Source organism: Camellia sinensis, chromosome 13 (genome assembly GCF_055761805.1).
Source record: "Camellia sinensis isolate YWXY chromosome 13, ASM5576180v1, whole genome shotgun sequence".
NCBI classification, from domain to species: domain Eukaryota; kingdom Viridiplantae; phylum Streptophyta; class Magnoliopsida; order Ericales; family Theaceae; genus Camellia; species Camellia sinensis.
The window spans coordinates 137882800-137901726 of NC_138973.1; the positions used below are offsets into that span (position 1 = coordinate 137882800).

Below are 18927 nucleotides of genomic sequence, written 5' to 3' on the forward strand. Positions count from 1 at the left end.
TTTGATAATCAGATTGAGTGATGTGGCTGATCCCATGGCTATGAAATTAGCAATACCATTGTGCTAGCAATCACACTTCTTTTTCCCAATCAAATGCGTTATAGTAAACAAGAAAAAAACATGTGGATCCATGCGATTGACAATCCCCCTCCCCTCTGGATCCCCGCTCTATAACGTGTATCAAACATGGTCTAACAGTGTGCATCTAGGAGAATTACATCAGGTAGTTGCTTTTGATGTTAAACCTGATTTTGGAATTTATGATGAGTAGATTTATTATTTATGCATTGTAAAATTGTTTTTGCAAATCCATATTTATTTTGAAAATTATTCATAGTTGTCAAATTGAGAATCATATTGTGAATCAAATCGAATGGAGAATCATTAGAATTAAGTACAAACTTGTTATAAAATAGTTCTTAATGATAACTCCATCTAAAAAGCTAAGGAAGCAGCCCTTTAAGCTGGTAACAAAATGACATTCAACTTTTACGAGTTGATCTCTATCTACTCAATCTTGAAATCAAGTTCAAGTTCGACCAATTTATGCACAAGAATCAAGCTCAAAAGGGCTCCTAATGGGCTTATATGAATTTTTTCACATGCAACAAAGCTTGATCTACAGCCCTAGCCCCAACCAAGCCAAGAATTGACCGGCTCTCCCTAAGTGAAAATGTTGTCTCTATTGATTGAATTTCTGATGATTTAACAATAGCTGAAGTATTATATAGATATAAAGGTATGTGCTTGGTTGATGTGGAATATCATTAGTAGCATGTGAAGATAAACATTTAGTGTTCTTGACATTGGGCCTTGGAACTGTTTTGCAATGAGTGCAAGACAGGTGTTTACTCACCTACCTTCTATAGAAATACCCCATCTCCTCATTCTGTAGGGCTTATCGTGCACTTCGTCTTGGGCTCTCAAACTAAGCTTATGTGGATTAAATACTCTAAAATAGTGCAGCAGACTGGGTTGTTTGAGGTTGACCACCAATTTTGTATTTGGACTTTGGCATGCATTTCAGGTATGGATTTGAATCAAGATGTCCCATAATTTGAGGCAATGTTTGGTAAAGACATTCATATTTTCTCTTATTTATATTCTAAGGTAGAACAAAGTTTCTACATAAGCAGGAAGTCTAACACAGCAGTTCATTGATATGGTTGTAACATAGAAATAGAGAAGAAATACTTCAGCATGCTTGGCAATTATTGTCACTCAAGCATCAAACCTGAATAAGTGTCCACTAATATGAGCACTCAACTTCTGCTGTGAATCCTGCCTTTCTAAGTTCTTCTGCATACCAGATTCTTCTGTTTCTTGTCCATTCTCCATCTCTTCTAGCCTGCCACTCATATATGCAGTTACCACCTCTGGTGTGGGTGGAAGTGACTCATCAGATTTTTGTCTACTAATATGAGCACTCAACTTCTGCTGTGAATCCTGCCTTTCTAAGTTCTTCTGCATAGCAGAGTCTTCTCTTTCTTGTCTATTCTCCATCTCTTCTAACTTGCCATTCATATCTGCAGTTACTACCTTGCTCTCTAAACTGCTGGGCACATCAGCAATCATGATTATGGAACCTGACTCATCCCTATCGTCAAATGCAATGACTTCAGCTGAAATAGATTTAGAATAAAAACCCCCATCCTGTTTGTGATTTCCATCATCCGATGCACAGTCTTCAAATGCATGAGGCTCCAAAGCCTCAGTCCAAACTACTTTATTATTCTCCTCAAGAACTACTTTATTATTCTCCTCAAGAACTATATGAGTATCCAAGTTCCCCTTTCTGTCCTGCCCATCTACTACATTACTGAAGATCTCCTCGACCTCAAAAAATTCTTCAGGGGAAGCACTTTCTTCTTCATCCTCATCTTCACTTTCTGTGGTGATGATAGGTAGAACTGCATCAGCATCCGAAAAGATAACCTGATACAAATATGAGTATGCATTCAACCCATATAGCTTCAGATAAAGGACATGCCACCTAAGTAAAACAAGATCATACCTCTGCTTTGAACTCCTTTGGAAACTGGTCCTTTGCACCCCACAAAACATCAACTTCATCACGATTCAACATCAAAACATTTGAACGGACAAATGCAGTGTGGAACATAACTCTGAACATCATTTCCTCCCTTACTAGGTCATTGTCCAAGTGGATACACTCAAGAACAACATCCCCTTGAACACGACAATGAATATCTATTTTCACTAGTTCACACTCTTCCTGCAGGTAGAAGTCATAAGTACACTACAAATCCTTGTCGCATAATCCTTTAGCTTTGAAATGTGTGAATTTGGCATTACCTGTTGGTAATGGCGAGCACGTTTCTTTGTCTTGGAATTCGAAAACAGAAGCTTTGAACTTTTAGTGGCTGTGGTAGAAGAAGAGTCCTGACCATAAATGTGAACAACCGGTCGGCAACCCCTTCCTCCGTCAAACAAGGGAATAACTCTAAGAATAATACAATCCAAATCTAAGGGAGTATCTAATGGTGGCCAATCTGAACCCAAATCCCGTCTGGAAATGTACTGAAGATATCTCAGCTGAGAAGGTTGTGGATTTAAAGGAGACAAAAGATGAAGAAGTTGCCTAGGAGCTTGCTTGTATACCATTTCAAGAGTCTTCTGCTCACCACTATACTGTTTTCGGTACAACAGAAGACCAGCAAGAATAAATGCAAGCACAGGCCATCCTCCCCTTTCGCAGTGCATCAACAGTACATTTTGTTAACCCTCCAATGATAACCAGCTCTCACTGGACCGAAGGAAGTGGTACATAAGTGTGGGCAGGATTCACAGCAGAAGTTGAGGCTATTGGAAGGAGTAAACCAGGTTGACTTTTTGACTAACCTATTCGCGAGTGGGTTATTATGTTCAGGTGGGCACATTTTTTAGAGAAAATTAGACATTCATGTTTGAGAAAATTATGATCAAGAATGTCTTCCAGCCTGTTATAACATGAACAACAGATCAAGAGAAAACAATATACCGAGCATGTATTATGTGTACCTATGTGCATATATACATCTATGATTAAATGCATAGTGTATGCAAAGCTACTTAACTAATGCATTTTCTTCTTTCTTCCTCTTATTCTTCTTTTTCTTTTTTTTTAATTATTTATTTTTTATAATCTTTTCCTGTCATCAAAATGAACTAGTGCATATTTAGTATGTTAATTTTGTAGGCAAGTAGTGAAACTGATAGTCATCTCTCAACCACTCTCTCTCTGCTATCCATTCAGTAGTGATATTTAGTATCTTTTTTTTTTTAAATTTTAATTTAATTTTTTTTATAGCTTATTTACAAATGAAAGAGGCAGAGAATACAAGACAATGTGAGGAGATGCAGCGGCAGCTTTTTGGACTTCAGAGCATGTTGGCGCAAGTTTTGGAAAATCGCAATCCACCAAATTCTCGACAATAGATAGTCATGGTAATTGGTAAGTGTGTTAAACCATATTTGATTATATTTATGTTCAAAGTAAAGGCAAATAAACGTTTGATGAGAATATCATAGAGAAATGATTGTCTTTAAACTAATTTTTGTTTAACTATATAAAAGATGGAATTTACAGTTTAGTTTATGTTGACCAGTATAGAAACTTTAAACATTGTAATGTTCCACTGATCCAAGGATGACTAGTTAAACAAGAATTTGTGATTGTTCCATGGAAACCAAAATGTGATAGAGAAGGCAAAAACGAGCCGGTTGGGGCAAAAAGTTGGAAACAGCCTGGAAACAACCCGAGATCGTAGCGGTCACCTCGGCCTAGATCAAACAAACTTGTGAAAGCAAGCAACGCTTCGATAGGACGCATTATTAGTTATGTAGGACATAAAAGTGTGATAAAGTAGGCAAAACCGGGGCGTTTGGGGTCCAAAACTGCTCTGAATTAGCTCATCTCTATTTCTTTTTTTTCCTTCTTTTCTCTTCCTTTGGTGGTCTGCATGGTGAAGTATTGCATCAGTCATGAAGGTGGACTGATCTGGAGCAATTCTGGTGGTCTGCATCAGATCTGTCTAGATGCTTGTGGTGGTGTGGTCCAGATCAATTCTGGTGGTGTGCCCAGATCTGTGGTGGTCTGCTCCAGATCTGTGATGCTTGTGGTGGTCTGCAGCAGATCAATTCTGGTGGTGTGCTCCAGATCTGTTTTGCTTTTTTCTGATCTGTCAATCATCCTCATCTGTCTGGATGGTCATCCTGATCAGTCTGGATGCTTGTTTTTGGAGTAAACTGGTGGTCTATATTGTGAAATTAGAAATTTTCACAATTTTTGTAAGAAAAAATGTCGAATTTCACAATTTCTCAAATTGAGAAACTAAAAAAATTACAATGTTTAAGAAACTGCAAAAGTGCACACTTTCTGTATAGAAATTGAGAAACTTCTTGATTTTTAAATATTGGGAAATTTCTAAATTTCAAATGCTACACATTAGAAACAACTAAAATAAAAAAAAAAGTGCACAAATCATCATCATGAATTGTGGGCCTTATTCAAGATAATATAGTACTGAGAACACCATACATTCTGTTGTATGAAAATGTTAGTGTTTGTATTTATTTTGATGGAATATGATCTTCAGGTGGTGATGTCAAATGACATCGTTACAGAAGAAAGAATACAAATTAATAGTCAACTATATATGGTGGTGACTATCAACACCAATTCATAGTTTGTATTTATAGGTGACAGTCAACTATAAATACAAACTATTAATCATCGATGTATCAAATTTATTAGAGAGCTGCTATATATTATTTTTTGTTTTAAACATTTTTTTATATCACTGATCAATACATGCATGACAAATATAAAGTAATATATTAGTATTTGGGTTTTCTAATACTTATCTCTAAATAAAAACGATTAGAAATAAAACTATCCAATAGTCACAAACTTAACTTTTTTCCAGGTATAAAAAGTTCCGTTTTACAAGTAGACTACCTACCTCCCCTTTGAGGAGTGAATTGGTTGGGTTAATCAATCGAACAGCCTCTGGGTAGTCAAGTGCCACACCCCTTATCCGATCTTCCGGCATTGGCATCTGCTCCGATATTGCCATGTAATGAAACCTGTTCATCATCCATTCATTCATTATTTATCAATCTAGATATATAGGTTGCCAAAATAGGAGTTTAATTTAATTCACATGAAAGGTTCATTGAGGAAGATAGGAGTTATTGACAATATGGATCAATTTCAGTTGCCGTGTTTGGTTTCTGCTGTGTGGCACTATATTGGATCTGGAATTGTGGCTCATCCAATTTATTCTATAGACATAAGAATGCTATTGTTTTATTTACAATTTGATAATGGTAGTCATTTTAATTTGCTAATGTGACATTTGCTTTTCATGGACATTTTTCATTATTTGTCCAATTTTAACTGACATTATTTCTCTTTTTCTTTGGTACAGATGGATGAACTCGTGCACAAAGCTAAATTGTACAGGACAAATTGGCACTTTTTGTATTTTTGGAAGGATTATATATTTTTGTATAGATGTATATGGAAAATATTAGGGTAGACTAGTAGTTATATTTTTGCATACACTGCTAGTTATATTTTTGGATGGGTGTGTATAGAAAATATTTGGTAGACTACTAGTTATATTTTTGGGTTGATGTACATGGATAAAAATTTAAAACATAATAACAAGTACTTGTTATGTGTTTAATTTTTATGCTAGATGAAATATGTAGTTTCGAATTATTTGCGGATGTAAACTTATAATAGTTGCTGACTTTAATTAAACAGGTTCAGAAATGGTTGATATATGTATTTTGTTGAATGTTGATGATTCAATTTATTTGTTGGTTTGAATGATTTCTTCTTTTTACAGATTATATTGAATAAATTGGATGAATTATTATAAATTACAGGTTTATTTTGTTGAGTATTGGCGACCAAAATTTGGTTTTGTTTTTATAGTTTTGGCGACCAATTGATTGGTCGCAAAATGTCACAATTGGCGACCAAAAAAATTTTGGTCGCAGAATGTCACAATTGGCGACCATAATTTTTGGTCGCGAAATGTCCCAATTGGCGACCAAACAAATTTTGGTCGCAGAATGTCACAATTGGCGACCAATTGACTAGTCGCGAAATGTCACAATTGGCAACAAAAAAAATATTGGTCGCAGAATGTCACAATTGGCGACCAATTTTTTTGGTCGCGAAATGTCACAATTGGCGACCAAAAAAATATTGGTCGCAGAATGTCACAATTGGCGACCAAATTTTTTGGTCGCGAAATGTCACAATTGGCGACCAAACAATTTTTGGTCGTGGAATGTCACAATTGGCGACCAAATTTTTTGGTCGCGAAATGTCACGATTGGCGACCAAAATTTTTGGTCGTTGAATGTAATAATTGGCGACCAAACTTTTTGGTCGAAAAAATATCATTTTTCGCGACCAAAGTGTTTTGGCGACAAAATAAATTAGTCGCGGTAATTAAACATTTAGCGACTAAAAATTTAGTCGCGAAATCCAACTTTTGCCGACCAACCACAATTTTGGTCGCGAATTACTTTTGCCGACCATCAATTGGCGACCAAAGTAGCGACCAAAAAAATTGGTCGCGGATAACTTTTGCCGACCAAAAATTGACTTTTAGCGACCAATTTTTTTGTTGCCAAAAGTGTTAATTACCATATTGATCAAATTAACAATGTTTTAAAGCAGTAAGATTAAATGTCCAATATATTACAATATTGATTAAATGTCCAATAATTTCATGACATGTGTATTTTTATATTTTTAAAATTGAAAAAAAAAATTAAATTGACATATCAAAATTCAATTACCATATTGATTAGATGTCCAACATTTTTATTTATATAATAGTATAGATTTTAAATTAAATGAGGTAGATGAATCAGTACTTAAAAATTTGTAATTAGTATTTTGGGTATCTCTTAATTTTTCCCTTTGAATTTTATGAGAGATAATAGATTTGGGTAAATCAAGAAGGAGATTATTTTATGTTTCCTTCTGAAAAATATAAATTTGGAATCCTTACTATTTTTATAATTATTGGTTTAATGGTTTAGTCAATAGTGTTTTTAAAATTATTTTTTAATTAAAAAAATTCACAAATTTAATTAGAAGTATTGTAGTTTTCACAAGTCTCTTCTCGAAAAATCTATTTTGTTTAATATATAATACAAATATATAGATGGATAGATACATATAGGTATTGTTTTGCAAAAAAATTTAAAAAATTTACTATACTTGATGGATAAACATTAATGTATGAAATATGAAATATTTATTGATTTTGTAATAAATGCATTTTAGATTTTACGACAAATGTATAATTAGGAAATAAAAAATTAAAAAAAAAAATTACTCTACTTCATGGACAAAGATTACTTTTTCTTTTTTTTTTAAATAGTAAGGTTAGTGTATGATATATGAAATATTTATTAATTTTGTAATACATAGATTTTTTATTTTAGAATGCCAATTTATTATCTATTTTTTATTTATAACTCTAGATTATATTTGGAAATTTTAAAATATTTTTATATATGCGACATGACGTATATATATACTAATACTAAGTTTGAAAACCTTAAAGATCTCATTTACCAAATTAAAATATATATATATATATATATATCTCATTTACTTTACTTTCATAAATTTGAGCTAATTAAAATATATTGTCTTGATAATCCAACAACCAATAACATTGCAACATGTTTATTCTTATATTTAAAAAATTCAAAGTTACGAGAAATAAGGCTCGATTTGTTTTAGTTTTAGAATTATGATTTGAGTGTGGAGTTGTATTTTGAAAGATGAGTTTTTAAATCAATTTAGAAAAAAAAATTTTTTGTTTGGTTATGAATTTTAAAAAGAGTTTTGAGTTTTAAATTGTATTTTGAAATTGTTTTAGGTTTTTTTTTAAATATTTAAAAATTTTCTTAATTTTATTTTTTTAGGATAAATATTTTATTGTAAATATTTATTTATTTTTTTTAATATGCACTGTATTTACTATATTTGTGACCTGTATTTTTTTAAAATATTTTAAATATTTAAAAATTTCAAAAAAAAATATTTTCTTTATTTTAAATATATAACTTTTATTTTAAATATTGTGTTATTTTTATTTTATAATTTTATTTTATTTTATATTTTAAATATTTCAAATATTTTTAATTAATTTTTATTTCTTTTAAATATTTAATTTTCAATTTTTTTAAATTTAAAAAAAAAATTGGATCGCCCATATATATCTAAATCATAACAAATTATTTAGCTAATATTTAAAACAATAAGAAAATATTTTTTGGAAAAAATAAAAATATGGCGATTCCGATTTTGACCCGATCGTTGTTGTACTCCAGACTCAGGTTTCATGGTTTATAGTATTGTGATCCATCTCTTATTTCCTTTGTTTTCCCTTAAATTGGCCTTTTGGATTATTGTGGTTGTGTTTGGGACATGTTGGCTGCTTGTTTTCCAAACTTTTGTTGCCTAGGATTTACTCCTCCGCTCAAGCAGCACTTTTTACACTCGAGCGGGATTTGAAAACTTTCAGGCCTGCAAAACTACTGGGAGAGTATTTTCTACGCTCGAGCAAGTCTTATTGCGCTCGAGTGGCCTCTTTTTGCACTCGAGCGGTTGGTCAAATGTCTGTAAAACTACTGGATGTGTGTTTTCTACACTCGAGCGTCATTTCTTGCGCTTGAGCAGTGAGCGTCTTTTTCATTGTGTCTTAGCGCTCGAGCGGAACAACTTGTTTTGTTTGATGCTCAAGCGTCACTTCTTGCGCTCAAGCAAACTGTGTGTATATCAGTTCGTGAAAGTGACTTTTTACATCACCTATTCAGATATTTTCTTCCTAAAACCTAAAGTTGAGACCCTATCTCTCTAAAACACACTCTCTATCTCTCTCTCTACATTTTCACTTAGTTCTAGTGATTTCTCCACCTATTTGCCTTTGTTAAAAAGAGTGAGCATCTCAAGATCTCCATTTTGATCCGAATAGAGTTGGGTTTGAGCATCTTTAAAGTTTCATCCTTACTTTACTCATCTTCTCTCTTTGAGGTATGGATTTTCTACACCTTCTTATGGTTTTTAACTTAGTTATTGATTGTTGTGTAACAATGGTTGGTTTGGGGAGTATTTTGAACAAACCTAGGGTTTGGGATGTAAAATCAAAAAAGGGGTTTCTAGTGAATGAGATATAAATTGTCATGGGGTTTGAAAAATGAGGTTATATTGTGTCACAATTGTTGATTTTAGCATTTGGGTTGACATTTGGGAAAGAGGGAAGTTAACCTAAAATGATTTGTTACACCCCAAATTTTAATTACTTGGAAACATTACCAAAGCCTGTAATTTAGGTCCATTTTTTTTTTAAAAACAAATATCTATTACCCTTGAGTAATAGAAACATAATAATACATGTTCTCTCTCTCAATGAATACAATAATAACAATAATAAATGCCAAGCTTCTGTTGCGAAGCTACAAATAAATAATTGCAAACAACAAGATACATTATTCATTCCTTTCACATCTATGATGAAATTATATATAAAAGATGTATGGACTCCATAACTCTTCGACTAATCAATCCGAATTTCTCTTCCTCAAAACAATAAAACAACGAGGGGTGAGCACTAATGCCCAGTAGGAATCTCATAGTTCTACAACAATAGCTAACACATAAATAGAAATGATCATGCATACAGGGTGATACCATATAGTAAGGTGACATGTTGTAAGTTAAAAATATTATATGAAGAGTATCTTTTTCTTAAAATTTCATTTGAACCTTTAAGAAAACTCCTTGCCATAAATGTAGTATCTCATCATTAGAAAGCCATAAATTCTCTTTGAAAACAAGTACACTTAAGGAAGAACATCATCTTAATTTTATTATCCCGATTCCAAATTATTCCTCATTTCCTTTCCATTTTAATATTCCTCATTTTATTTCCATTTTTTCCTTATACTATTTCCAATTACTATACTCCATAACATCAAAATCCAAAGGATTAGAGTTCAAACATAACACAAGAATAACAAATCCTTTTTAATTCAATTTCTCAATTATTTACAAAACAAAACTCATAGTCTTCCCTTATAGTCACAAGCAATCCATTGAGTTCATCATCACCAATCCCTAATCCAATTACCATTTCATTTTCCATTCTTTCAATTAATTTCATATCAAATACCAGATCCAATACCAAGTCATCTCCATGAGTCACACGCTTTACAGGTCACAAGCTGGAAGGAACGCGGAACCTCACGCTTTACTAGTCACAAACCGGAAGGAACGTGGAACCTCAACATACCACACGCTTTACCGGGCGCTACTCCGGAAGAAAGGCGAAACCTATTTTAAGCGTCACGCTTTGTCGACTCAAAATACGGCGGAAAATGGACCCCAAGGTAACATCACAATCCATCTATAGACGCGCCCCGAGGGCCTCATGCTACATTTCGGACTCAAATGTCACGGTTCTTAATCTGATCTCACAATGTGCGATGTGAGATTGATAAATCACCAAAGAGTCCAAATCCGGCAAATCGTTTTGAAAAACTGATTTTTGTAAAGAAGTGTCAAACATGGACTGCTTTGCCAAATACAGAGTTGCCACCTAAATATTTTATTTTGGGGGAATTTAGGAAACCCTGACTCATGCCGAAGGCCACGTGTCCGTCATCACCAAAGTTGCCTCAGCTCGAGAACTTAGGTACGATTGGGGAAGGTCATCTATGAGCACCTCTGCTCGCCCGATCAAAGGTCGGCCTGTACTAAGCATGATATTTTGTTTTTGAAAACACATGTGTTCTTATTCCGATTATTAGCCTAGAATTATTATGTGCTGCGCACAGCACACAAGTATAGACTGGATCGCCTAATTTGGAACAAAACATCTCATGTTTGTTTGAAAATGGTTTGAAGGTGCTACCCGCGAGTAGGCTAAGACGTGGATTTGCCACCCTCAGGTGGGCTTAGAAAACATGATTTTGCCACCTCAAGTGGGCTTAAAACTCACATTGCGATGAATTGTTCCAATTCAAGTAATCTAACCTCCACCCACAGGCATATAGGCAGTTATATCACATAAGCAATTAGCCTCATGGAAAGTATGCTGTCATGGCAACACTCACACTCATGCAAGATGCTAAAGCATAAACACTTACAGTGTACTCCGAGCCGAAGAAAGAAGCTAATTAGAAATCATGCATGAATCCTAACTATGCTGAGATGCCTAATGCAACACATGCAAAATGCAACTAGAGGCTCGGCTATTCTAAGAAGGCATATGAGATGTGACAATTCGATACATGTATTCAACTTGGAATTAAAATACAATGCAGTTAGTATGATGCGCCGAGCCCGGTGCATGCAATACAAATGAATGATGCAAACATGCAAGCATAAGGTATGGTAAATAAAATATGCCCTAAAACTAACCATCGTAAGCGGTTAAGTAAAAGGAAGAAAGACGTGGGGTTGGAAGACATTCACACACTCACGCACACTTATTACAAAATTCACCCTCTCGACGGAGGGTCCGAATAAATCAACTAGCTAGCTACACTACACTAAATAATTATTACAAAACCTTAACTAATTAAGCAAATTAATTAAGTTACAAAACAGACTGAGTAAAAAAAGAAAGAGACTAAATCAAGCTGCCATAGCTCTGCCTCGGAATGATGAATGATGCATGCTCGATAGCCTTGCTCGGGAATCCGTTGCCATGCTACATGTTGCCTCTAGTTGCACTGCTCTGTTGCTCTAAAGACTACACAAGTCTCTATGATGCTCCAGAATGACTTCCTATACACTGTGAGAGGCCATCGGCCAAGAGAAGTGGTCATCGGCCAATGGGAAGGTGCCATCAACCACTTGTGAGGATATCGGCCAAACATGTTTAGCCGATCGGCACTGAAAGTAGCCGACCGGCCATCTCTTCCTGCAGAATGCTGTTTTGCTGCAGCAGAGGACAAACAGAGCATGGCAATACATTTACAAGGCAATGTTTGCACGACCACCCTCCTTATCATGTTTGAGACTCAAAGGAGTGTAGTCCTCGACCCTCGGGCCACCAATCACGCATTTCAATGTATGATGGCCAAAAGAGCCAAATGTGCAATTCAATATCAAATGAAATGCACAAAACACATAAGGGCCCCAAACCTCTATCATGCTTGATCAAGAGGCAAGGGAATGCACACATTATGCAATGCAACCTAAGTATGCAAGCAAGCATGCAAACAACTCAAGCATGATACAAATCTAATGCAACATGAGCATGCAAACATACAATATGCAATAGGCATATAACATAAACATATGAATGTGTATAGCATGTAACAACATGCAAAATGAAGCAAGTATGCAACGACATACAAGACAAACATGCAACAACATGCCAAGATGGACTTACACTAACATGGGTAGATCTCAGCCATGCCAAAATCAGTGGCCAAAAGTGATAAATTGAATCATGAAAGCAAGTCGAAGCATGCACATGTAAATGGTCCAACACCTAGGCATAGGAGGGCAACTTTCAAGAACACTTAAAAGGGGATTAACATGGGCATGTAACATGCATTTTAAACTCTGAAATCATGTATAGGAAGATGCCAAACCAACCAAACTACACAAGTAAAGCATGCAAGAAAGCTTAAAGCTTGAAGCTAGCTAAAGGACTCAAACCATAGCCACACAAGGTAAGCCCCAAAGGGCCAAGGGGACCTAAAACAGTCCCAAGTGAGGTCCAAACAAGACAAAAAACATGCTCGAAACTAGCCAACACAAGCTAGAACACAATGCCAAAAGCATGAGGCATGCAAGGCTACGAAAGGGGTGTTACACTACACCTATTAAAACCAAACATGGCATGATCTAACCAATGAAAAATAGAGTTATGGCATGGTAAAACAAGACCAAAAACCCACTTAGATGGCATCCCAAAGACCTAAGCATGGAGGCATATACAATGGTCCATTCAAGAGGCATAAGACATCAACTCTTCAAAGCATTGAAAGGATGACAAATGCAAGTAAACAAGCATGAAGCATGGACTGAAATAACATAAAAAATGATGCCAAATCATTGAAATGAGCCAAGTATGCATGCTAGTGACTTGGATACTCAAAGCTAACAAGCTAGGTTGCATGGTGGCTATACAAAGCATGTCATGCATGGCCAAAGAGACCAAAATCAGAGCTTAAGCATGTTACAACAAGCCTAAAAGCTTCATGGAGTTGAGCCAAAATCATGCTAGAAAGACATGTCAATGCATGATGCATGTTAAGGCAAATAAGAGGATTGCAAGGCAAATACATGAAGCATGTAAGAGGCCATCAAACCAACTCAAAACAAAGGTGTATTATGGAAAAACAAAGCCTAATACATGCAGAAATGAAACTAAAACAAGCTAAGCACACATGCTACCTACATAAGCCATTTATGCAAGCATTCAAGACAACAAGGAGAGGGGATGACCCTCTCCTATTTAAGACCCCAAAATCACCTTTCCACCACTAAAAATCCTCTGGATTTCATTGGTAGGAAGGTCATGCAAAACTAAGAGCAAGGTCCAAAAGGAATGCCCTAAAACAAGGCCTAACAAGGCCTAAGATGAGGGAAACAACCCCAAACCAAAAAGAGACCTTAAACAAAGATCAAAAGCATGTAAAAACAGAACTTTTATCAGTTGATAGTCAAGCTTAAAACAATAAGCAAGAAGGGCTAAAGCTTAAGCAAGAAAGGGGTATCTAAAGAATGCTCACCCTTGAAGAACACCTTCAAAAACAAGGCTCCAACACCTTTCTCTGATCAAAACCACCTCAAGAACTATAACATCAACTCCCTAGCACCTCAGCAACCAAGGATAGTGTAATACTAGGTGTTTATGTGCAATAATAAGAACAAAACACCCTTTAGAGCACAAAAACACACACAAAGATGTAGAGAGAGGGAAATATAGAGATAGATAGATACAACTTCCTAACCCTAAATTCTAGAACCTCTGAGAAGGGAGGAGGAACTCCTTTCTTATAGAATTCCAATTTTGCAAAGCTTTTTGGAGAAGCTAAGCAAGGCTCAAATCCCTCTATACACGTGTATGGAGGGGGGGAATTGTGCGTGCCAGTTGTGCCAGCTGGCACAAAATATTTGCATAAAGTAGATGAACAGGGCTCGGCTAGAAAATATGGATGATCGACCAACATAAGGGGCTGACCGACCAAATATAGTGCCGATCGGCTAACACTATTGGCCGATGGCTTCATGCCTTGGTCGATGGGTTGAGGGGATGGCCAACAAACCATCCTCTTCCCTTAGAATCAAAAACACAAGTCCTTGGTCCACAACCAAGCACAAAACAGACAAGTTGAGAAATCTTGAGGCAAGGCGCGCAGCCGAGACCTCCGAAAACTCAAAACGAACACGAACATGGATGATCATCGAGTATTCAAACGATGACGTCCAAGTCTTGAGGACGGTCAAAAATGGGGTGTCTACACCATCATTATAATTAGTGGGCAATGCCAACACATCTTCCATTATTTCCATAACATATTAGTTCAATACACATCCACCATATATTAAAATTCCATTCACATAACAAGTACACAATATGTTCCACCACCTTCTACATTATCCATCAAATCATTCATTGTTTTGTTATAAAAATATAACAACACATTCATAGAGGCATAAAGATTCATCTTTAAACTGTTCACAATTCTTGGGTTCAAACTATTTCTTTACTTTTCCATATTATTATCAAGTCTTCAAATTCAATTTTCACAACACATTGATTATCAATTGCTACCCAAGGTTATAAATTAAATCTCCAACATTTAATTTCCTTGATACAACTCCTTCATATAACACCGTCATATTTCACAATCTCCCATTTATCATTGTCACATTCATTTTAACCCAACATAGACTTAATTTCATAAATTTATTATTAATTGAAGTATTCTTCATTTTCCAAAAATAAATTTCATAACTAAAGTTAAGCATAAATTTGGATTTTTAGTTTTTAGGTATAAAATCACTTTCTAACTATACAATAAAATTTTCAAATCTTCACTTCATCATCTTATCACAAATTCTGTATCATCCATATCATTAGCAATTTCTTCCCCCAAATTTTGTCTCATATTATCACATGATTTAAAATATCAACAATACGGGTTTAATCACAACTTTTATATAATTTCCAAACACTTCCAAAAATCAATTAAACATGTATATGTGCAATTTAATACCTTAATTTCATGATACTACTTTCAATTTAAGCAAAACCATTATCTATCTTCATGAACCAAACTAGGGTTTTAAGAACACATTTTTTATTAAAATGCTTTTTTTTTTATTCCAATTCTCCTATTGATTATACACCCAAATTCATAACCCCAAATCATAACCCAACAAATAAACCCCAACACTTCAAACCCTAGACCTCCAATCTCATGATTTATCACAATATGCTTAAAAACATAAATTTTGTATTTACATAAAGAAAATACCACAATCTATCTATAAATGAGAGTATTGAAGAAGAACTAGAAACCCCTACCTCAATGACCAAGAAAAGAATCTAGATCAAGAGTCTCCTTTCAAAAATCCAAAATCCAATCCGTTGAAAATGTTGACTTCAAGTATTCTTCATTTTTTGGTAAGAGATCTTGGCCAAATCTGAGAAATGGAAGCTATTTTGGTCAAGAAATCAAGGGTTTTCGGACCTAGGATGAAGAGAAGGAAGAGGGAAAAGAAAAGTGGAAAGAATGATCTAGAAAATCACATTTTAAGTTGTTAAATTCGCACAATCCGCTCGAGCGCTACTTTCTGCGCTCGAGCGCAGTTACTTCTAGCACAGATACCAAAACTTCAAACGGACATAACTCTCTCACCCGGACTCCGTTTTAGGCCGTTCTTGTGTCCAAATCGAAGCCCCGGAAACAAGCTTTCCATTGATTCTAGCCTCACACCCAAATTCAAAGTGTAGAAAAAGAAAAGGGCAAAAGAGTAATGGTTTTTCGAAGAAAAATTATCCAAATCAAAGTTTTTGGTCTAATCTTACTTTGCCATCATGTTATCACTTCGATCAATGTCCAAAAATAAAACAAGAAGGCTCCAAATACAATAATAAAAGGTCAAAAACAATCCCACTAGTCCCAAAAATTCAGACTCAACCAGGCAGACCGCTCAAGCGTCCAATCTTGCGCTCGAGCGAACAGACCAACAAAACCAACAGCTCAAGTGAACACTTCTGTGCTCGAGCTGGAATTCATAACTCTTAAAATTTCGGACAGACTGCAGAAGTACTCGGAGCCTCACAAGGCCGCTCGAGCGTCAACTCTTACCCTCGAGCGGAGGGAAAATTTTTGGAGTGTTACATGATTCAAATATTTATTTTGTAAAAATAAATGAAATTGGTATTATAGATATGAAATTGGATGAATGTTGATGTAAATAGTGGAGTTGGATATACATTACCTCACACTTTTGAAATTTGAATAAATTATCTGTCTTGAGATTGAATATCTAGTTAGAAATATATATATTGGGCAATCGGTGGAGGATAGCTATGATTGTTGTAGAGATTACATGAGGATTAGGAGAATTAAAACTAATCTCTTATGGGTTGTCATTGAATATGACTATGTTTTAAATACATTGTATATGTATGATTGTTTGGGAGGAAAAATTGGATGTACTCCATTGTTTGGGAGGAGATAGGGGATGAACTCCATTGAAATTAAGTTGGCCTGTGTGTCCAGGGTGAAAGTCCCGAAACCGCGTGTACACATGGATGCTAATTCCCTCAGACGAAAATTCTGTAAAATGTCAAATTGAAGTGTTTGTGTGATAATTGTGTTAATTTGGGAACCACTGAGTTATAATCTCAGATGGGTTGCTTGAAAGATAATGAAATTGACTCATGAAGTGAGATAAAATGAATTAACTTGAATTGACGAAAAGGAAAAAGGATTAAGTTATGAATTTTGGTACTTTATGATGATATAGAATATAAATGTTTTATCACTGGCATTGTAGATACACATTGTACTTATATCTTTGTTAAGATCCATATAGTATGTTAGATTGTTCCTACTAGGCTGTGGCTCACCCTATTTGGGAAAAACTATTTTCAGATGTTGATGATATGCCTCCATCAATGCAATAGCTTGGAGGGACCTTGGAGCAAGACCTTCATTTTGTTGCATTCTCTTTTGTATAGCCAGGGCTTTATTTATATTGAGCTAGTCTTACTTTTATTGTAACCAAGCCATGACTTAGATAGATGTAAGTCTATAGGGCATTTACTAATGTTAAACTCTTGTGTACCATTAACTCTATGACATGAAAGGACATTACACTTTGATTCATGCTATAATTCATATATGTTATTGGTTCGATTTATGATCAATTTCGTGGCGTTACAAAAAAAATATATTTTTTTTCTTGAAAAATAAAAATAAAAAAAAAATTGAAAAAAATATTTTTCAAAAATATAAAAAATAATTTTAAAGAACAAAATAAAAAAAAATCATTTTTAAATTTTTTTGTTTTGAAAATAGAATTTTGAATATAGTTTGGCTGTGAGTTTTGAAAAAAAAAAAAATTGATTTTTTTTTTTATTGAAATCATAATTCCAAAATAAAACCAAACGCTACCAAGAATTGAAGTCTTAACCTCAAAGATGCCACAACGGTTTTGCTCATCTATATATTATATAAGGAAAATGGGGTTTTTAATCCACAAGTTTAGTGGGAGCTCCAAATTTTCAATATAAATTTCATAATTTTTTGATTTTTAAAAATCAAAAAAATCTTCTATTAGTTAGCTCTTATTCAAGCAAAAATAAAAAAATAAATAAAAATTAATATCCCTTGATTTATGACTTTCAAATGGAAAGTATATCAAATTTAAAAAAAAAAAAAAAAAGTATACTAATTCATGTCAAAATTCAAATTTAAGGGTTACTAAATATGAAAAGCAATCTATTAATTTAAACTTAAATTAGGAATAATATAAATTCAAAATTATAATGATATATCCCATGATTTATAAGTTTTAAATATAAATTTAAAATTATCATAATTAGCTCATATTTTTTTGTATTTAAGGGCAATAAAAGTGATGTTGAGATTATTTATATATTTTACAAAAGAATGATTTTAAGAAGAGATATTATGAGAGTTTTAAAACTTAATACAAAATCTATATACTATTATAATTGAAAGACGTTATCATCCTATTAAAGCTTAAAATTGCAATCTTTTTTTCTTTTCTTTTTTTTGATTTTGTTTAATTTTTGTTAATATGTGTCACAATATGTTTAGTTTATAAATGCATTATATATTCTTAAAATAAAATTTTAAATTTAGATTTTTCCTTAAATTATGTTACCAGAATAAGATCAATATTCATTCCTTAATTTATGCATATTTTATTAAATTATAAAATAAAATTTTGAATTTAATTTTTTTTAAAAATTATGTTACTGCAATTAGAATGAGATCAATATTCACATGTATCATAATGATGTGTCCTAATTTTATTGATCTGAACATAATATGCTATTAAATACATGTATCCAAATTATTAATCACTATTAAGAGTTTATATTTTTTTGGGGTCATTTTTTTGTTTTAAATTTTATAAAACAAAAAAAAAAAAAACAAAACAAAATATGTCCTTCTAAAATACATGGACTTAAACAATAAATTTTTTAAAACATATAGTTTTTTTTAACAAAATACAAAAAACATTAAAAAAAAATGAATGACTTTTTTAATAATTGCCAAACATAATGGATTCTATTAATTTTTTTTTTAAAATCTTAATTGTCAAATAAAAAAATTAAAAAAATTGACTTAAATAGTTAAGAAGTGACTTTT

The 18927-nt window shown here is 33.7% G+C and overlaps 1 protein-coding gene and 1 long non-coding RNA gene across 2 annotated transcripts; one reads left to right on the forward strand and one right to left on the reverse strand.

Annotated features, from left to right (window-relative positions):
- Positions 1 to 1063: 1063 nt before the first annotated feature.
- Positions 1064 to 2177, reverse strand: LOC145806466 (uncharacterized). Its single transcript, XM_082903521.1, has 2 exons — positions 2015 to 2177; positions 1064 to 1935 (listed from the first exon to the last, which is right to left on the reverse strand). The coding sequence occupies exons 1-2, from the start codon at positions 2135 to 2137 to the stop codon at positions 1222 to 1224; spliced, it is 837 nt and encodes a 278-aa protein (XP_082759647.1). The 5' UTR covers positions 2138 to 2177; the 3' UTR covers positions 1064 to 1221.
- A 1131-nt stretch (positions 2178 to 3308) lies between these two features.
- On the forward strand, positions 3309 to 5791 carry LOC145806468 (uncharacterized). The gene is made up of 3 exons (XR_014349624.1): positions 3309 to 3454; positions 4929 to 5078; positions 5433 to 5791. It is a non-coding gene; the product is annotated as an uncharacterized LOC145806468 (long non-coding RNA).
- The last annotated feature ends 13136 nt before the right edge of the window (positions 5792 to 18927 follow it).

Excerpts from the sequence above, each read along its gene's own strand:
- LOC145806466 (XM_082903521.1), bottom strand. The coding sequence starts at position 2,137 with ATGATGTTCAGAGTTATGTTCCACACTGCATTTGTCCGTTCAAATGTT. Across the intron at positions 1,936-2,014 it reads CAAAGGAGTTCAAAGCAGAG|GTTATCTTTTCGGATGCTGA; the intron begins GTATGATCTTGT and ends TATTTGTATCAG.